General features: G+C 42.9%; 1 protein-coding gene across 1 annotated transcript; it reads left to right on the top strand.

Annotated features, from left to right (window-relative positions):
* Window positions 1-1709: 1709 nt before the first annotated feature.
* Window positions 1710-11239, top strand: LOC146305168 (uncharacterized). Its single transcript, XM_084712181.1, has 13 exons — window positions 1710-2156; window positions 2702-2782; window positions 3050-3205; window positions 3515-3662; window positions 3797-3897; window positions 4040-4260; window positions 4401-4504; window positions 4591-5105; window positions 5347-5458; window positions 5592-5689; window positions 5925-6139; window positions 6626-6705; window positions 9425-11239. The coding sequence occupies exons 1-13, from the start codon at window positions 1910-1912 to the stop codon at window positions 10779-10781; spliced, it is 3435 nt and encodes a 1144-aa protein (XP_084568307.1). The 5' UTR covers window positions 1710-1909; the 3' UTR covers window positions 10782-11239.
* The last annotated feature ends 3200 nt before the right edge of the window (window positions 11240-14439 follow it).

The following is a 14439-nucleotide window of genomic DNA, read 5'->3' as shown; positions in this document are numbered from 1 at the left end:
ATAAATAATCATTGCAAAAAGTTTTTTGCAATGATAATCGAGTAAATGTGCATGGTTTCATTATATTCACAAACTTTTATTTTGTAAAAGAAGAAAACGACCCTTCTGAAACAGGAAGTTCTCTGTGTGTCAGTTTTTTGAAACTCGACAGCTCCGCCATCACAGCCAGCAAACACCGAGTCCCCCTGCAGCAACCGACCGTCGGTCTGTCGGTGAAACGAGCGGAGAACAGGACAGAAACCAAAGTCCACTTCAACATGTTGTCCCTCTTTATTCTGCTTGTTTTTCTGTTCGAACAGTTAAAACTGATGGTGATGCGTTTACGGTCCAGTCTGTAACAAACACACTCAGTAAAATGAGGTGGATGATCAGAGGGAGAATCAGTTTGAATGAAACGACGTACAAAAACACGTTCATCTTAACGTAGTCTTAATAAAACATCGTAGTAGTGATCATGAAGAAATGGATTATGGATTCTCATGGCGGACGCACTGGCATCTGATTGGCCTGAGGTGAAGGGCTCTGGGCCAATCAGAGTGCACGATGCGGGAGGCTGCCGCTCCTAGCAACAAGAGAGAACTCTTTTATTTTTTGTAAGAGCTGCCGGAACAACAGTTTTGAGCTCATGGGCTCTTTTCAAACGTTGAATTGTCATTTCATAGAAAGACTCACGGTTTGTTCTCCTGGATTTATGATTTAATTTGTGAGCAGAACCCAGAGTAACAACATCTGGACGTTCCACTTTTGTACGAGTCTTAAAACAACAAGATGAACAGGACTCCTCTCCTGCTAATGAACTCATCTGGAGGGGAACCTGGGATCTGCAAAACTCTTGATTCAGCACATGTCACTTTTTAAAAACTTTTGAAAACTAAAAACTTTTAAAGACTTAATTATTTTCAGTTTTTCCGAAATTATTTTCACTTTTTAGTCACGTTTTGGTAAAGTTTAGGTACTAAACTACGTGGGTTGGTTTAGGAACCAAACTACTTGAGCAAGTTTAGAAATACAAATTACATGGGTTGGTTTAGGAACCAAGATTACGAAGGCAGGGTTAAGAACCAAGATTTAGGAACAAAGTGACTTGGGCAGGTTTAGAAACGAAAAGCTGCTTGTGTGAGTTGAGTTTGTGTGTAAGATTGAAAATTAGAACAGAACTTTTCAGGACTTCCCAGATCAGAAATGAAGTTCAAACCAGTGTAACAAAAATCTGTTTGATTCATTATAAATATGATATCGCCATCTGGTGGTAAAACACTGATTGTGCAAAAGGAATAAAATCTATGATGACTGAGGAGAAAACCCTGTTACAAAAAAAAAAGCCAGAATACCAGAAAAAGTAAATATTAAATAATTTTATATAAAATCTACAGTAATAGAAGAAGAGGGGCAGCATATATGTTTGTTAAAATCACTTACAATAAAGAATCAGAAAATTTCTTGTCTTATTCTAATTTCTTTTTTTTTGTCTCAGTCCCTCACCTCTTTTTTTTTTTGAACTTCTAATTTAAATTTTACCGCATTTTTTTTTTTTTTTTTTTAAATTGTCTGATAAGCCCTGAAAGCTCAAATGTATTGTATTAACTTTAGTTGTTTAATGCGTTTTTAAAAACTATTTTTATAATAAATAAAAATATTTTTATAATAAATAAAAATAGTTTCTGATCCACAAGATGTCAGTGTTTGAGGAAGGACACCAGCTGAAGCGTTATAACGTCTACAGAAGAAGAGTTGGTGCGGAACCTTTGATTTGATTTCATTCCAGTCGGACATCATTGTGCCTGCACAGTCCAGCGGTGCCTATAAAGAGAAGCTTTTGTCAGAAATATGAATATTTTATAGATGTTTATGAACCTTTATATCTATAGACATGTTTTTCACAGCTGTTTTCTGTTGACAGCAGTGTGACATGTCCGCAGTTAACGTCCTGTTCGTGTCCTCGGAGGACACCGCGGACTGTAAACCGTCCAAAGCCGAGATCCTCAGAGGGATCGTGGCTGATAAACTGACCACCGCCGCGCAGGAGATCTTAGCGGTGGTGGAGAGAACCGTATCCGGGTACGAGGAGGAGGCTGCGGGTCTGAGGCAGGAGATCGAGCGGCAGAGGAAACATCTGGATCTTCTGCTGCAGCCGCGGGTCACACTGTGTCGGATCGGTCTGTACCAAACTACAGTCAAAAATATGACCATTTAACACTAAACCACGGCTGTTACTGCTGCTACATATACAGTCTGAATCTACTGGACTTCAGTACAAACCCCAGTTACAAAAAAAGTTGAAACGTTGTGTAAAACATAAATAATAATAATAATAATAAAAAGATACGTCCCTTTAATACCCAATCACGATCCTGTCACCTGTTACCAACTCACCTGTTTACCTGTGAAATGTTCCACAGCTCCTGTCACAACTTTCTTAAACATGTTGCAGGCATCAGAATCAGAATAAGTGAACATAATCAGTTAAACATTAAATATCACGTCTTTGTGCTGAACTGAACTGAGTACATGTCAGATGTATCGTATTTAAGTCTTGGGGTTTGTACAGTTTTGACGTACTTGTACTTTACTTGAGTTTGTTTGACCTGACTTTTGTTTAAGCAAAGTAAATCTTCAGTTTTTACAAAGAAAATGCCACCTGATGTTATTATGTTGTATTTATTGATTAAAAATCCAATCCTCTTGTCTATCTTTGATCCAGATGATCAGATTCCTGTCTGTGATCCGACGGCTGGAGGAGCTGAACTCCCTGAAGAGGATGAGCAGCAGAAATATGAGCCAAGTATGTCTTTAAAACTTTAAAATAATTTGAATTTGTGTTGCAGCTGGTTTTATTTTTGCGACACCCAACAATTAATTTAGAAAAGAGCCTTATTGAGATTTGGTCAAAAACTACATATGAGTGCAGATTTTATTGTAATGTCCTGTTTTCAGCTGGCTGATGTGTGAGAAAGTACAGCTGGTACCAGAGTATCAATACTGCAGTAATAAGTGCTGAAAGCATTTCTAACATTCAGTATCATTAGTTATAGTGATATTTTTACACCAGGTTGGAGTAATGGTGCTGACATGGAGACCTCCTGGGCTGCTGGTGGATGTATGGACGACCCTCTGGCCGGTGACCGTGACGCTGCAGGCCTCCTGATCAGTGGTGGAGTGGACGAACTTTTGACTGGCGGCGATGACATGGAAGGCTGTTTGATTGGTGAGGATCATGTGGAGGCGAGTTGCAGGTCCGGGCCGGTGATTCAGGGACTGGTGGTCAACGATGTGGCCACCAGTGGTCACCTTAATTGCAAAGCTTAGTGGACGTCCAACTCTGCAGCCTTGGGCCATCTGCCAGACTGTTCTTCTGGTTCCTGTGTGGTGGTCTGGTTCTCTCTGGTTCTTGCCCCTGCCTCTGTAGTCAAGACATCTCTCTCCATTGTGCACTTTTATTTTTTAATACGTGAAGTGCATGTCTTCACTACACTTTCATGTAAATAAATATTGCTTTAAATATTGTTTTGTTCAGGTGTGGAGGACTCAGTGAGGCAGGATATATTAGGCCACACTGAGGAAGAGGAGAGTGAAGATGTGGGAGAGTCTGCTGAGGATCCAGGAAGGAGCACCAGTCATCAGGACGATCTGAGGGTCACGGATCATCAGATACCAAATACGAGGTTAAGATGTGACATTAGAGTACCACACAGTGTGTGTCCTTGGGAGGGATTTGGGTATGTGGTGGAAAAACACTGATGAAATCTACACTGAAGGATTTTTAGACTTTTGCCTTGATTGAATTACTTTCTTGCAGAAGTCAGTGTGTAACGAGGAACAGCAGGAGCCTGGGTCCAACTGTACACCTCAGAGTCTGTCTGTTGAAGGACTCCCACACTGAGGTGCTCAAGAAAGGCGGTAAGTTTGAAACGGTCAGGAAGTTACGAACCCTGAACTGAACCCTGAACACAGCACAGTGTTTGGATCAGGAACACCTGTCTGTGCAACGACTATAAAACAAGTTTGTTCCCTTGAATGTTGTGATTTATTTGTTTGTTAGTGTTAAAGTCCCCGATGAAGGACCTGCGGTGTCCTCGAGGCCTGCAGGAGCCCGACTTCCTGGACCTTCTGAGGTCCACCTTCCCTCAGCTGACCGGACAGTTTCATGTCTTCACAACTGATGGAACCAAGACACTGACGCCACTTAAAGTACGGACACTGACACCAGAGGAGATAAAAAGGTCCATCAAATCAAGATCAGCCATTTATATCAGTACGAAGGTACGTCATCGATTTACTGTACTGATGACCAAAGTCTGGTATGTCTTCTTCCTCTGTGCCATAGAGCTCCATGATTGTCCAAATATATTCACGTCCATGCAACTTTCACAATTTAAAAGCCAACTCTCATTTTCTTTCAGGAAGCAAAGAAACCTCTGACCAGCACAGAGCAACTTCCTCCTCAACAGAGGAAAGATGAAGCCACATACAACATGAGAAATGATGAAAACGTGTCACATGCAAGGTGGGTCAACAAAAAAAGACAGCGAGGTTCAGCACAGTCTGATTGTGCAAGTAGAAATAATGGAACTGTTTATTTTCTATCTGCAGTTCTGTAGAGAAAGTGGAGAACAATGCAGCAGATCGTCTGTCGAGTTACTCAAGGTGGCAACAGCAAATAGAGAGAGAAGACGACGGAGAACAACGCGGCTTTTTAGGTGATTTCAGTGCCCTTTCTTCTGTCCTCCCTGCAGCTGAGAGCAAAGGGGACAATGGAGATGATGATGATGAGGTGGATGAAGATGACAGAGATGATGAGTGGAAACCAAACAAGAATGACGAGGAGCTGAGAGGAAGTGATGCTGAACAGAACTCATCAAAGACGAGAACCAAGAAACAAGTCGAACGTTCAGGAGTCAAAGCAACGAAGAGGAAGTGGATGCAGCCGACCGATAACAGTGATGCTCCTCTGTCCTGTAAAGTCTGCCAGACTCTCCACGGAACAACGAACATGTTGATTAAACATTCATGGAGTCACGTGGACGAACCACAAAGACTTTGTGGAGCGTGTGGAGAACATTCAGAGTCTGCAGAGGAGCTGAGGACTCATCTTAAAATACACAACGGTAAATCACTTTTACTGCTGAGTCGTGCCTGAGATGGGACCAAAGTGAGGCCAAGCTGCCTCCAAGTGGGCTGCGGCTGACTGCAGCCAACCCCTGATAACCACCCACTCCCACTCAGACCAGCGTGTTGTGATACTCAGGTCATGTCTGTGAGACAGACGCTTTTAAAAGTGTCTCTGTGTTCAGTTCTTGGTTCTTAAAAAATTTAAATCTAAATTTTTACTTTCTTTCTGTCATTCAGACGTGGAGGACGCGAGAAGCTTGGACATCTTAGGCCACGCTGAGGAAGAAGATGGTGAAGATGAGGGGGAGGAGTCTGCCGAGGACCCTGATTATCAGATACAAAATATAAGGTTCATGTATGATATAGCTTACTGGCATTTAAATCAGTGTCTTTTCTTGGGATAAATTGTGTAATAACACTTCCACACAGAACTACATGGATGGATTGTTGGGTTTTTCCTTGACTGGATTGTTTCCTTGCAGTGATCAGTCTGTGAAGAGGACGTACAGTAGGCGGGGCCTACTGAGTCTCAAAGTCTGTCTGTTAAAGGACACTCACACCGAAATACTCAAAAAAGGCGGTAAGATTGTTTCAGGCACTATTACTATTACTGCATCCTGGCCTGTGCGCCTCCCATGATGATTGTGATGTCACAGTCTGGGGACACAGGTCTGTCTATCAGAGGTTAGCTTATTCTCTCAAAGTTTGGTTAAAATTGGCACTACTTTTGAATAGAAATGTCGCTATTGTGCAGTTTTGTCAGGACATGTAATAAAATAAGTTTTAATGTTGTGATAAATTTGTTTGTTTGTTAGTGTTGAAGTGCCCGATGCGGAACCTGAAGTGTCCTCGAGGCCTGCAGGAGCCCGACTTCGTGGATCTTCTGAGGTCCACCTTCCCTCAGCTGACCGGACAGTTTGATGTCTTCACAACTGACGGAACAAAAAAACTGACGCCACTGAATGTACGGACGCTGACGCCAGAGGAGATAAAAAGGTCCATCAAATCAGCCCTGTACATCAGTACGAAGGTAGGTCGCCTGTTTATTTTACTAATGACCGGGTCAAACCAACACTGACTGTACCTCCAACCCAAACTCCAACAATAATCGACCCACCCTGTAAACATAAATAAAAACAGAATGCAGTTATCTGCAAAAACACGATGACTTGTATTCGATCGAAAACTGAAGACAAGATGTTTAATATTCAAACTGACTGACTTGGTTTTTTGTAAAAATGCACGCTGAAACATGTTTCAAAAAAGTTGGGTCAGGAGCAACAAAAGACTTTTCAAACAGGTGAGTTGGTAACAGGTGACAGGATCATGACTGGGTATTCAAAAAAACAATAGTTAATCAGTTTGAACATTAAATATCTTTTCTTTAAACTGTATTCAATTAAATATCGGCTCAAAAGTTCATTGCATTCTGTTTTTATTTACTTTTCACAACTTGTTTAGAGTTGTTCTAACAAGTTTTGTGTACGTACCAATGTTAACTCTTGATCTCTTCTAGAGAGCAGATAAATCCTTGACCTGCACGGAGCAACAGCCTCCTCTTCCTTCTCCACAGAAAAAAGACAGGCCACATGCAAGGTAAATGAAAAAAAAGACATTTAAGATGGTCGCAAGAAGCCGTCAAGACTTACAGTCATCATAGAAAAACAATTACGTAAATGTGATAAAGTAATTTTTTTGCCTTTATCTTTTTCTGTTGGTTTTGTCTGAATTCCTCTCTCTCTCTCACACACACTGCTGGAGCTGTTTGCATCATTTTGTACACAGTGCAGCCAAACACCAGGCTGAACGAGACAGTCTGTAGACCTACACATGGACACTTTGGTTCAAATGAACTGTTGTGACATGAATGGAAAAAGAGGGAGAGAACGAAAGAGAGAAAAAGACTCAGAGTTCATGTCTTAAATCTTATCATTACTGTGTGTCGGGAAGAAACAGCACACTGACGGCGTCTCTGCTCCAGAACCAGGATCAGTCCAGAGCACAGCGTGATCCTCACAACTGTGATACCATTGTGCTGCTAATATGCATGAAGTTAGTGGTTGTCACGGTGGATGTGCATCATTGATTAACACATTTCTGCAGGTCAGAACTCGCTTTTTTCTCCCTTTTGTCCTTCTGCTCCCTCTTTTTCTATTCATATTGTAACAGTGGATTTTAATACAAGTGCACATGTAGGTCTACACTGTCTTTTTAAAACCTGGTGTTTGGCTGAACTGTGTAGTAAAAGAATGGAGTTTAAAGTTTCAGGATTTGAACGCTGCAATTTTGTAGCACCTATCAGCTGAGCTGAAAGATGCACTGAGAGAGAGAGAGAGAGAGAGAGAGAGAGAGAGAGAGAGAGAGAAAACAAAGCTGAAGGTGTGGACTGTTGCACACAACGTCTCTGAAAGTTAATAACTTACTCTGATTGCTGCTTTGACGCCCACCTGAACCTGTGGTATTTTCTAAGAAGTCGGTCAGCAGTCTGCAGGTTAACTTGGCATCACTGCAACAAAACACCTTGAATTTTACAGTTTAATGTGGGAAAGGAAGTGATTATTAAAAGAAGAAGGTTAGACTCTGACTGCAACTGATCCTTTTTGTTATTAAGCTGAAGAAACGAGGCAGAACAAATTTGCAGGAACACTCAGGTGGGAGTGGTGGTGGCTGGAGTCCACAATCAGGATCCTGGTGTAGGTTCCTGTGGTGTCCAGGTGGTGGTGGATGAAATGGAGGGCTGTATTCACAAAAGGGTGCAGGAATTGGTCAGTCATGGTTTTGAGGTAGGACAGAATATGGTGCTCAAGTGTTTTCACTACCACAGAGGTCAGGACAACTGGTTTGTTGTCATTAAGTCCTGTGGTCCTTGTCTTTTTGGGGACAGGGATGTGGCATGTCTCTAGAGAGATGACAGCTGATCAGCACAGTGCTTCAGTGTGGAAGGAGACTCCGCCTGCTTTGCAGGGATTCTGCAGGACGGAGAAAGGTGTCGCTGTGGAGGAGGAGGAGTGAAGCGCTGATATGGACAGTAGTGAAGAGGCTGAGGCCTCTGCTGAGGTAGGGGAGGCGGAGCTCCAGGGCTGGAGCTGGTGAGGGGCGTCACAGGTGATGGTGTCAGGTTTGTCCAGTTGTCTTTCAAATCAACAGCAGAGCGCAGCGTTGTTGGCTTGGCGCAAGTCATATTGAGTGGGGGGGCTGAAGGCTTATTATTTATCTTTCTGAGCCCCTACAGACTTTAGCAGCGTCAGAATTAGCTTTAAGTTCTGCCTGTTAGCAGGAATCAGGAGGACCATGACATGTTCAGAGTGTCCCAGTGCAGTGAGGGGATGACATGATAAGCACCGCTGACTGTGGTGTAACAGTGATCCAAAATATTCCACCATCGTTCCTTTGTTAAAGTCACAGAGGACAATAACTGAGGAGTCCTGGTATGTCCACTCCACACACAGTATCTGATGGGCGAGCTTGTGCTGATACGGGGTGGCGTCCACCACCTCTCTCAGCAAAGTCAAGTAAACTCTGAACCTGTTTTATAATCTTCTTAAAAATATTCAGCACAATAGATGTTAGTGCTACGGGCCTTGATAGGGCTGCTGATTTTGGATATCGTTATATCGTGAAATATCAGAAGTGTCGTCTTCTCCTGGTTTTAAAGGCTGCATTACAATTAAGTGATGTAATTTTGAGAATTTACCAGACTCTTCCAGCTGATCTCATATTTGCCTTTACTCACTTGGGCATCAAATCCACATTACTGATAATTATTTATAAAATAATCTCACATTTTGTGAAAGTCATCCCTGTAATATTGTTGCAATATAATACAACAAACTTATTTTATCCACTTCCAGTTCACAACATATCAGTCACAACTTACACGATCAATAATTATCGATATCGACCGATATGAAACTTCACTATCTTGATAGGTTTTTTATATCGCCCAGGCCTTAAGTTTTTTTGTTTTTTGCATGAAGCAGTAGGGACAATAAAATGTTTCCGTGTTGCTGATATCTTTTGTTGAAAATACTGCTGGGCTGTTCTGTACAGGTCAGAAGTAAATCCATCAGCATCCAATCTGTGTGTCTGAACAACTTCACAACAGTGTCAGCACAGCAGTAATTGGTCGGCTGAGTGTTAATAATATTAAACGTGTATATTATCCCTTCTCTTCTTGTACAAAAATGTTTAACTCAGTGTCCAGTTAAAAGATAAATGTGTGTGTCTTTAAATAAGTGTCCCAGTGAGCACATTTTGATTGTGCCAAAGATGAAGGTACTTTTAAATAACAGAATTGCCTATTTTCTATTTTCAGTTCTGTAGAAAAAGTGGAGGGCGACAAAGCAGATAGTCTGTCCAGCAACTCGAGACGGCGACAACAAATGGAGGAAGACGGAGAACAATGTGGAATATCAGATAACTTTAGTGCCCTTTCTTCTGTCCGCTCTGCAGCTGAGAGCGACGGGGACAGTGGAGATTACGATGAAATGGACGAAGATGACGAGTGTAAACCAGACAAGAACAACGAGGAGCTGAGCAAAGCTGAACCAAACTCTTCAAATACGATAAGGCATCAGCGAGTCGGACATTCAGGAGTTGAAACAAAAACGAGGATGCTGATGCAGTCGTCTCCAAAGACGATGACTGATAACAGTGATGCTCCTCTGTCCTGCAAAGTCTGCCAAACTCTCTGCAGATCAATGAACATGTTGATTAAACATTCCTGGAGTCATGTGGACGATCCAGAAAGCCTCTGTGGGGTGTGTGGAGAACAGTCGGAGTCTGTGGAGGAGCTGAGGAGACATTTTGAAAGTCACCAGAAAATTGACGGCTGTGACATCTTCCTCCATGCTTCTACTCTAAACAAACATGCTTCTGTACACACAGGACAAAGACCATATAAATGTGATGTCTGCCATAAAGCGTACAGGTTTGAGATCAGTTTGAGGAAACATCTTCGGGAACATGGGGAGAATAAACCACACAAATGTGACGTCTGTAATAAATCTTTTGGCCTCAAACAGCAGCTGATGATTCACAGCAGAACCCACACAGGAGAGGAGCCTCACCGCTGCAAGAAATCTTTCACTAACTTTCCATCTTTGTCTCAACATAAGTTTTGTCGTGTTGGAGAAAAGTTTTACAGCTGTCTTGTTTGTGGGAAGTGTTTCTTAACTCCTAAACATTTGAAACAACATGCACATATTCACACAGACAGAGACAAACCGTATCTCTGTGATATTTGCTGCAAAACGTTCTCCACATATGAAAACTTGAAGGCTCACCTGAGAACACACAGTAAGAAGAAGATCATTTGCAGTGAATGTGGCAAGGAATTATCATCTCAAGCATCTCTGAACAGACACATGTTAATCCACACCGGGGAGAGACCGTACGAATGCTCAGAGTGTGGACGAACCTTTAACACACAGTCTATTCTCAACAACCATCTGATAACCCACTCGGGCATAAAACTGTTTGTCTGCAGAGTTTGTGGAAAATCAAGCGCTCGCAAAGGATCCCTGACCGTCCACATGAGGACCCACACTGGAGAGAAACCATACCAGTGTACCGTCTGCAGCCGAAGGTTTTCTCAGAGCCACTGCGTGAAAACACACATGAAGAGACACCAGGGGGAAGAAAAGTCGGCGCTGGATGGACTGAAGTTCTGAAAGTCCAAAGAATCTGTTTTTCTTCTTTTGTATGAAGAAAACAAAATGTTTATCCGTAATAATTAAGACTCTTTCGGGACTGAATGCATGGCCACATAAACAATCCCTCCTGGCTTGTTCCCCAGTTTAAACACAAGTTACCTTTAAATTTTATCCTCCATCCTTTTATCCCACAAGAAGAGGCAAAAGATACATGGACATGTCTTAATATCTTCATTCCTTTGTTTCTGTTGTTATTTTGTTCTGTATTGTTCTCCACAATAATTCGTCTGTATTATGACCAGTAAATATGTTCAGACTACCAGTGACGGTTGTGTGTGATCGCAGGACTCAGCATTAACAGACTGCAGCTTTTCTTTGCTGAAACTAAAAAATATGTTTTCCATTTTTAGTCACCTTGAATTCTGACTAATAATTGATTGTGGGACATAAACATTTTTGATTAAAAATCATTGTATTGATTTTTTGGTTCCTCGTGTTTATGTTGTGATTTAGTTGTTGAGTAAAAGTAGCAGCTCTCGCTATTTTAGAAGAATTTCTCCGACAAGGTACAGTTGAATCAATTCATTCATTTGTGATGTTTGTTTGTGGTTTAAGCCTCATTTATCTACTTTTAAAATCCAAAAGCACACGTCATAATGGATTTGATAGACCTGTGAACTCACAAGAGGTGACAAAAGGTGACATGATGGAAAATCATCATCCTCCCCTTTCTATAAAATATATTGTCTGGGCAGGTCAGAGGATGACAAAGCAGCTTTCTGAGTGAGTTATTATTAACTGGCGATAAGATGTTTTCTCTAAGTGCTATCTGTAGCTTTTGTTTACACTGCAACTTAAACTTTTTCTCTCTCTCTCTTTTCATGAAGAAGAGGCTGCACCAGCGACACGGCTGCCAGAATCAGAGAAAAATTACGGACGGGCGATGCTAAAGTTGAACACAAGCTGAACCAGAGAAGTAAGGCGTGGGACAGATTCGGACAGATCGTCCTGTCTGATGATACCATCACAGACTACGTTATCTGCTTGAGTTGTGAGACACTGTACAAATATGACGGCCACAAGACGGGCACATCAAACCTGAACCGGCATTCATGTAGCGGCTCCGCCGCCCCACAGACTAGAGAGGCCACTCAACAAGCTCCATCAAATCAGCCCTTGGTGTCATCCTTCATGAAGAACGAGGTGCCACATCCAGCAAAATCTGAAGTGGTGGACGGGGTCGTGGACTTCCGCTGTTCCAGAAACATGGCTGACAAAATCAGAGAAAAATTAAGGACGGGTGCTGCTAAGGTTCAGCACAAGGTGAACAGAAGAAGTAAGGTGTGGGAGAGATTTGGGCAGGTTGTCCTGTCCGATGACACCATCACAGGCTACGTTATCTGTTTTAGTTGTGACACTTTGTACAAATATGACGGACACAAGACGGGCACATCAAACCTGAACCGGCATTCATGTAGTGGGCCTGCTGTCCTACAGACTAGAAGGCCCACTCACCATTCTCCATCATACCAGGTGTCAGCTTTCATGAAGAATGAGGTGCCAAGTGTAGTCAAATCTGAATTTGTGGACGAGTTTGTGGACTTCTATCGCTCTGACCTGGGCCCATTTGATGAAGGGTTTACCAACGAGGCACAGGGGCTGATAAATATTGGTGCACATTATGGGGCAGTGGATGCACAGTCTGTCATCCCTCACAGACAGACCATCTGCAACAGAGCAAAGGAGCAGGAAAACAAAGACAAGGCCAGTCTTTGTCGGACTATCAACAAGGCACTGGAGTACGGAATTGGCATCACAACCGACATGTGGACCGACAGCTCCAGTCTGAGATCTTACACAGTGCTGACATGTCACTTCATCACAGACGACTGGAAACTGCTCAGTCAAAAGATTTCCACTTTAGAGTTTGACTCCACAACCGAGCAAACTGCCACAAACATACATGAACAAATCAGCAAACAACTGTCAGACGTTGGAATATCAGCTGACGGCCTGTCAAAAGTTGTGTTTGTAAGTGATCGGGGTCCCGATATTAAAGCTGCACTTGAGAGCTGTGTGTGGATACCGTGTGCTTCACATGCTATCAGTACCGTCCTGAAGCACACGTTTGAACAGAGGGATGCACCAGACTTCATGCAGGAGGTGACGGACCAAATAGTTAAGTGCAAGAACCTGGTCACATATTTGAAGACGTCTGGAAGCACGTTTGGTTTTCCACATTCTGGTCTACAGGAAAGTGAGGCTAGATGGACCAGCAAGGCAGTGATGCTGCGCTCTGTTGCTAAGCAACATAGGGAGATCCTGGAGTTGCTTCGGGAAAAGGGGCAAGAGCAGCACATGGAGGGCATACAGTTAGAGGTCCTTAACACACTTGTAGAGTTCTTGTCCCCCTTTAAAGATGCGTTAGAAGACATGGAGGGTGACCGCTACCCAACAGTCAACACAGTCCTGTTGTGGCACCACAAGCTGAAAGGACTTTGTGAGCCTCGGAGCAGCGATCCACGCTACATGCAACACATCCGCAGCCGTGCAGGAGGGCTTTTAGACGAGACGTTCACGATCACCGCCACTCATAAAATTGCCACCTTCCTCTCTCCGTGTTTCAAGACACTGAAAATGCTCCCACCGGATGAAAGGTCTGCAGTTCAAGCCGAAGCCCGAAGACTGACATCAGCCCTCATCCCAACCCTGCAGGCCCAGTCAGCGCAAACCAGTCAAGGTAAAGTTGACAAAATGTTATTTTTATAAAGTGAGATGTGTAATAATTATACACATGCAAGATGCTAATTATTTTTGGGTTTCCTTTTGTAGCACTAATGGGGGAGACGAGTGCATCACGGATCCTCAGTGAGGAAGGTACACATCCTAAACTTACATATTAACTGATAAATAACGGAAAGGTTTGACTTTGTGATGACGGCCACATACTAATTTTTATTCCAGAGCCCTCGCTGAAAAGACGGAGACTGTTCTCGGAGTGGGAGGACACTCCAGGCGTCATCGAGCCAGATGAAGTACAGCGTTACCTGGAGACCCACTTCACCGTCGACGAGTGCCAGGAGGACGTCCTCGACTTCTGGAGGGATCACCGCTCCACATTCCCTCTCCTCTCCATGCTGGCCAGAGCGGTGCTGTGCGTCCCAGCGACCAGCGCGTCCAGCGAGCGCGCTGTCAGCCCAGGCGGTCGTGTTCTCGAAGCGCATAGGAACAGGTCCTGGAACAATCCTGGAACCGTGGACTCCTGTTCAACACAGTGCAGCCAAACACTAAACTGAAAACATGTAAATCTGTTTGTTAAATTTGTTTTTGTTCAAATTCTCTGTTGATGTGAGGGATCAGTTCTCAGATTCTATGGTATTCTAAGGTTCTGTGTTCTAAGATGGTAGACCTACATCCAAGGCTATGTTGTGTTTGTTGTGAAGGAGGTGTCATTTGTGTGTGTGTGTGTGTGTGTGTGTGTGTGTGTGTGTGTGTGTGTGTGTGTGTGTGAGAGAAAGAAAGGAACAAACAGAGTTCATGTTTTTAATGAATTGTTACTTGTTTTACCAAGAATAAAAGACTCTGTTTGGAATAATTTGTCTGTTTATTTAGCTTCTCCCCGCTGAGTTTAATTATTGAATATTTATTGATTGATTAAAGTGTAAATGGTATAATT

The sequence above is a fragment of the Lutjanus erythropterus genome, chromosome 23, assembly GCF_056507025.1.
Source record: "Lutjanus erythropterus isolate fLutEry1 chromosome 23, fLutEry1.hap2, whole genome shotgun sequence".
Classification (NCBI taxonomy): domain Eukaryota; kingdom Metazoa; phylum Chordata; class Actinopteri; order Lutjaniformes; family Lutjanidae; genus Lutjanus; species Lutjanus erythropterus.
The sequence above is the reverse complement of the archived record's forward strand: the minus strand, read 5'-3'. Positions and strand labels throughout refer to the sequence as shown.

Excerpts from the sequence above, each read along its gene's own strand:
- LOC146305168 (XM_084712181.1), top strand. The coding sequence starts at position 1,910 with ATGTCCGCAGTTAACGTCCTGTTCGTGTCCTCGGAGGACACCGCGGAC. Across the intron at positions 3,206-3,514 it reads CATGGAAGGCTGTTTGATTG|GTGTGGAGGACTCAGTGAGG; the intron begins GTGAGGATCATG and ends TGTTTTGTTCAG. Across the intron at positions 5,459-5,591 it reads TATCAGATACAAAATATAAG|TGATCAGTCTGTGAAGAGGA; the intron begins GTTCATGTATGA and ends GTTTCCTTGCAG.